Below are 6,573 nucleotides of genomic sequence, written 5' to 3'. Positions count from 1 at the left end.
CCCTCGCTCAGCCGAGCTGCTGGAGCCGAGCCCACTCCAAACCGTGCCCGGTCCCCTGTGGTTGGTATCCCATTCCCCGAACGCCTGGGCTGTAGGTGGGGACACCTCTAAAAACATCTCCGTTCTCCCCCGGCAATTCACGAGCCTCGGTCCAAAGGGGACGCCGTGGTTCACTTTTCCCGAGGATGCTTTTTGCCCGAGGATGCTTTTGGGGTCTGCTCTTCCCTCCGAGGGGCTCCCTGTGCTGGTTTTACAAGACTGGAGCATTTGAGTGTTGTTTGTTCCACTTCACTGCTTCCTTTAGCCCCAGTCACTCCTGGGTGCCCCAGGAACCTCCTGTGTCTTCTTGCTGCTCTAAGCCAGGCAGGGATAAGATACAGAACCCTGGTAATATTGGGGGGATTGAAGTACGGCTTTACGGGTGTGAGAATGTCTTTGAGTACAGACAAGGCCTTGGCACAGCTGAAGAGGCTTAACAGGAACAGCTTGGGCTAGAAATTACATTTCTAAACTGACATATATTACATTCCTTCTGGCTGTAATAACACCTGTTTACATCATCTATTTTCAATGTACAGACACTAAACAGCATAAAAATTACCATTCTGCACCAGCTTTATGGTTCTTCAGGTTAACTCCAGGCATCTGTTGCTAACTAATGCCCCATCCAAATCCCAACAATGTTGCCTGCTAGGTGTGCTTGTCTCTCCCACGGGCTACAAACGCTCCCTCACAGCACCTGGGTTAGCAGCACTTTCTCTTTCCTTCACAATTCCTTGCACAAACAAGTAGAGCACACAAAAAGCAAGGCATTAGTTAGAAATGATCAGCTATATTTAGTCAGTGGGTTAGAGTACACTTTATATGGCACGATGAAATAACTTGTTCCCTTAATCAGATGGTAGGAGACAACTGGGACAAATATCCAGCTGCCATTCCTGAACAGCCGGCTCATTCACACACTCTCCACTTACCACTTTAATACCATGTTTTGCTGCACACTGAAATAGGCTGTGGTTTCAAATTGTCCCTATTTCTCAATTAATTTTAACAAAATGTAGTTGCCCCTCCTCCTTCCCCAGGCATGTGTGGGCTAGAGGAGAGGGCAGACACAGAGAGCCCTGTAAATCATTAACCCATATTAATAATCGAGGCAGGCATTTGGGAAGAGGTCTCAGATGTATTTTAGAGACTCACAGACTGATGTTATCCACCTGGAAGATTGCTAGGAAGATGTTGGCATGTTACCTCACCCCTGCTTCCAATTCCCAGGGTGTAGAGGGATTGAATTTGGGGGAGCAGATGGAGGAAAAGGCCCATGCTAAGAAAATAACCTGGCCCAAGAAGTGAGCAAAGGTTGCTTGCTCCAGAAATAACTGTCCACTAAAGCATTTCCTTCCCTTCAGAATTCTCAGCAATCCAATGCCTTCAGAGGAATGAGATTTTCAGGAAGCTTCTGAAACGTTACTCCTCTGTAGTGTCACATTGCTGGGTGCAATTATGAGACCAAAATGTAGCAGGTTGCTCCAGTATCACCAAGTCTGTGCTTGCCTTGGAGCACATGGTCCAGGTTCATGGCCTGGGAAATCCTAACCCAGGCCATTGCCCTCTTGACTGAGGCTGGAGAGCAGATGCCCAGGGCTGGACCAGCTCCAAGGACAGCACTTGGACCAATAAAGCCAGCACCAGATTCAGTCAGTTCTTCTGTGAGCCAAAAGCCTTCACTACATGGCAAAACCAAGAACAAAGTAATGACTCCCACAAGGAGTGTGAGATCCTGGGATTTGTCCTGATGACTCCAGCCAACTCTTCCAGCCTGGATTTTCCTACAGGAGCAGTACTGGATGAAGGATAGCTGTAATGGGAAAACCAAAAAGAAAATTGGGCAGGAGATCCATATCCACCACATGCAGGGGGAGGCAAGGCTCAAAAGTGGCTTTGGGTGCTGAGGCAACCCAAAGGCTTTGGACCTCACGCTGGCTGAACTCTGAGCAGTGCAGAAGGAGGAAGAAGAAGAGGAGGAAGCTGGGCTGCTGCTGAGGAAGGGATCAGAAGAGAACAAAGGTGTAAACATCAGTGGGTGCAGAAGGAGGCAGTGCCAGCATGTCCTGGAGCAAGTTGGCAGAGAAAATCACGGAAGGAGGACACACTGCCTTGGTGGGACACCTGTGCAATGGATGAAGCAAGGGGCCAAAATGAGCAAAACCTTTTTGACTCCAGACAAACTGGAGACAAAAAAGGGTAGGCAAAGAAGAGTTTATTTCTGATAAACAACAGTTTAAAGAGCCACTGAGAGCATTCTCTGGAGACAAGCTGTGGACTTGGAGAGGACATGGGCTGCAGCAGGCAGCAGGTGGCAATGGGGAACATGATCCAACCACATCAGGAGATGGATGGATCCAAACAGCAACAGTGCTTGGATGTGCCACCGTGCTGCAGGGACCTCAGCTCAGCACATGCTCACAGCACTGCTTCTGCCCAGCGTGGGCCTCGGGTGGGCTCTGCCATGGGCTCTTCCCTGCTCTCACCGCTGGCCAGAGCTACACCTGCCAAAAAAAGTCTTGATGAATGTAGATGCCAGAGATCAGCACAGCCCTGGATAAAACAGAGCTGTCATTAAACTGTTCCTTGGCAATGCACCAAGCCCTGCCTTACAGCACCAGTAGGTTAAACTTACCTGATGCCCACGTCCACATCTGGGCCCACATCAGCAAATCTCCATGTGCAGGATAGTGTTGGCTTCCACCTGTACCCATTACAGGCTTTGTGCGAGGACTCACTCCTGCAATTCCACTTTGGCCAGTGCCCAGGGCTGGGTGAGAGCAGCGCTGAGTGGTTCTGTGCTGGCAGGAGCCTATGGCTGAGCTCCCCTCCCTGGGAACCAGCAACAGGTCTCTCTTTCCCAGGCAAGAGCCTTGTCTCAGAGGTACCCTTTCCCCTGGGCAGCTTCAGTGTAAGGGAAAACTGTATAGGGAAAAACATATGGGCAATGAAGGAATGGGACAACACAAGAGACATGACCATGTACAGTCATACAGAGTCCAGATGGGGGCTTTTAGACAGAATTTCAAGTGGTTCATTAACACCTAAGACCAGAGCCCAGCTTGGCCAACAACCATCACAGCAGCCAGACTCTCCTGAGCACTGCCAGTGCAGGACCATGTCTGAGAGGAACTCCTGCTGTGCAGCGGCCCTTGGGCAGGAGTTCCAAGCTCAGAGCTTTGCAGTCATGGTGCTGGGGAGGAGGAGCCTGAACCCAAAAAGAGGAAGGTATGGGAGCTCCAGTGTACAGAAACAGAGCCAAGCCCAAGCCCCCCCCAGGCTGGGAAAAGCAGGTACCAGCATTAGCACTCAGGCCACCACCCATGCAGGCACCTTCAGAAGAGTGTGGGGGCCTAAGGAGGGAAAGGAGAAACACCCTCAAAGGTGGCAAGTGGCTCCTTTGCCTCTGCCCACACTGATTTTGTACGATTTCCTCCTGCTCTCCTCACCCAGCCTGTCCTAGCAGGGCACAGGGAACAGCTCACTCTGCCAGCACTCTACAGCTCTCTCCCCACTGAATACTCCTCCTTGCATGCTTCTTTTAAAACTTTTATTCAACAATATAGAATTCTTTTAATTATAGTATAGAACTGTCCATCATGATACCACATCCCCTGCAACCCTCATGTCCTGGAAGAGACAGGCACAAGCTGGCTAACCATGGTCCATCAGAGGTTGGGGGGGAACAGCCGGAACAGAGGAAGGAACGACTAACCAACAACTGCTTTGCACACCCTTCACATTTCCACGCTTTCTGGGTCAGGAAGAGCTCAACAAGGAAACGGAGGCAGGAGAACCTTTAACACTCGGAGGGAAGGGCTGCGGTCATAGCGAGGCGAGTGCTGTCCAGCCAGGCGCGTGCCCCGCTCTGAGCCCTGCCCGCGCTGCGCAGTCCGCCCGCCGTCGCTCTACCGTGCCGATAGGACGTTTGATTTGGTTCTCATTCTGCTTATGGAAAATTGGGAGCAACAGCATCGGACCTGAGGAGAGACGGGAGGAGGGAAGTGAGCGTCGCGGGGCACTGCCATCTTAACACAGAGCTCCTCCAGCGCCATGATGAGGCGATGGGCTGGCACCCCTCTGCTACCCCACCCCCAGCCAGGCCCAGGCGCACCCTCCATGGCCCTCTGGATGTAGGGACAGCAGGGGAACCTCAGCCTGCTTTGGAAGGCGCAAGAAAGGAAGACAGGGCCGAGCAAGGCAAGGGAGAGATGCAGTCCAGCAAAGCAGAACTTTCACGGACAGCCAAACACAAGTTTGGACATTTTTTTCCATGACCTACTGTTTTGAGTTTCCCTCCACTACCACAAACACCTCCCATAATTCCACTAAAAGCTCCCATCATGCCCAGAACACTTGCAACAGCCACAGACAAACTGGCAAAGCTGCTTACTGCATCCATTTCCTACTGCATCCCTCAGTGGCTGATGGGGCTGGAAAGTTTTGAGCCTTTCCTCTTAGAAGGCATTCAGCTAAACCCATGCTCTGCTAGAAATCTGGAGCCAGGGCAGCTGAAAGGCCAGGAACATGCACTAGGACTCTCCTAAATTTCTCCAGGAGAAAGCAGATGAAGATGCATGTTCCCCAGTCCTCTTAACTTCCTAGGGACTCTTCTCCAGCTCCTGGCTGTCTCTGCAGGCAGGAGAATGCTTTGCTAAGGTCCAGAGGAAAGAAGGGTTTCCTGATCGGAGTTCTGGAAGAGCCAGCAGAGATAAACTGGCGCAAGCTGCAGTCAAACATCCCCACTGCCCTGGGATCAGGAGACTCCACACCCTCCTCTGTCCCAAACTACCCTTGCTCAGCTGCTGTTTCCCTCCAGGATGAATCTGTCACTGCTCATCCTACCCTACAGCTGGGGTAGGGATCTGGGGAAATAAGAGGCAGGTTGTTCCAGCTTCTCTGCTTACTGCAACCATGGAAAGCCACTTCAGTCACTGGAAGAGCAACTCTCTTCCTCTGCTTGAGGGTACCAGGAAAGAATTCCTGACTCAGGCTTACAGAACAGATACCACACACCACCTTGAAATTCCACCATCGGACACTGCCAAGCACTCATGCAGCACACTCATATATGGTGATCAACAGTGTTCACCTATCAAAGTTCCCCCATTCAACCCATTTTTCTTCTCCCCACCTCTCCTGCCTTGCCCCTCCAGAAGCTGGGAATGCCAACACACAAGAGCTGGAAAACAGACAAGTTTCTCCCATAGCAACTTGGACACACCATGAGAAACATCCACTTCTCAATGGAGCAATTCAATAGATATTTAAAATCAGTTCAAAACTTGATAAAACCCCAAACCAACCCTGCTGGTATTGGCACAGCTTAAGAGCACGTGAGACTCCCCTGCCCCTCAGGCCAGGCAGCCAGGAGGGCGGGCAGATGGAAGAAGAGAGGGCTGGGAACACTCACCAGTGCCTTCAGCAGCCTCTGCAGGAGAGCAAATGTTAGCGAGGCCGTGCAAGATGGCAGCAACCACAGGCTGCTCCTCACCCTGGACACCCAGAACTGCCCCCATGTCCCTGGGTGCGAGGAAAGAGCTACCCCCTGCTCAGCATATCTTTAGACAAAGCCATCCACCCAAGCTGAGAGCTGACAAGCATGGGTGTACACACATGGAGAATCCCCATTTCCAGCTGTGCATTGGTGACCTGGTCTGACCCACCAGGTAACAGCAGAGCGAGGTCTGTCCCTCAGGCAGTGCCTGTTTGAGGCCAGTGGAGCACAAGAGCTGACTCCCACACTGTGCCCAAACCCTTGCACCTCCTCTGCGGCCCTGTGGCAGCAGAGACAATCTGCCACAGCGAAACTCTCAGGGCTGGCAGCAGGAAGAACTGCAACCAAAGACTGAGTGAGAGGTCCCAAAAAAACACAGACAAGAAGGGCTGGAAGAGCCAACCTGCCCTTCTGGAGGAGACAAGGCCTCCAGCTCTCAGGCCTTCTGGCTATCCCATAGATTTGAGACGGCAGACATTCAGACGTATAGATATTTATTGGTTTCAGTGAATTATACAAATGGATTGACCTGCTGTCGATGCCAATAGAACTTTATTGGAATATGGAATGTAAACAGATGTTTCAAATAGAAACATTGCAACCTTATAAAAAATTAACTATTTCAACAATGCCGCAGAAGGAAATTCTGTGTTTAGGTGCTGGTGGGAAAACACTATCTCCAGCGTCTAGGTTTGAGTGTCACCAGAACCACTTGATGAAGTTACACACAGAACAAGTAGAGGAGGCAACTGTGAATTGTGGGGCTATAAAGCCATCGAGGGATCTGATGAAAGAACCCACAAGACGAACCCCCCACCCCCCAACAGGATCGGCACCCCAGAATTCAACAAATGGCTGACTTTGTTAAAACACTGCGTGGGATCCCAAGGCCTGGATCAGTAGCTGCACAGCCCCCGCCCCGACGCCGCTGTTCGTTGATCCTCCCCCCTCCCTGTGCTCTCCTCCCTGGCCTCCTCTCCACTCCTCCATCCTGCGGTGCTGGATTGGACCGCTCCAGCGCTGTGCTCTGGCCA

The 6,573-nt window shown here is 51.5% G+C and overlaps 1 protein-coding gene across 1 annotated transcript in view; it reads right to left on the bottom strand.

Moving 5' to 3' along the window:
• CFAP20 (cilia and flagella associated protein 20) overlaps positions 1-2,696 on the bottom strand; it is a 9,206-nt gene extending 6,510 nt beyond the window's left edge. Inside the window, exon 1 of the mRNA XM_017740789.1 lies at positions 2,678-2,696. Within this exon, the coding sequence (XP_017596278.1) occupies positions 2,678-2,696 (19 nt within the window). The remainder of the gene's footprint in view (positions 1-2,677) is intronic.
• Positions 2,697-6,573: the final 3,877 nt, after the last annotated feature.

The sequence above is a fragment of the Corvus brachyrhynchos genome, unplaced genomic scaffold (genome assembly GCF_000691975.1).
Source record: "Corvus brachyrhynchos isolate BGI_N302 unplaced genomic scaffold, ASM69197v1 scaffold26, whole genome shotgun sequence".
NCBI classification, from domain to species: domain Eukaryota; kingdom Metazoa; phylum Chordata; class Aves; order Passeriformes; family Corvidae; genus Corvus; species Corvus brachyrhynchos.
This window is presented reverse-complemented; position numbering and strand designations above follow the sequence as displayed.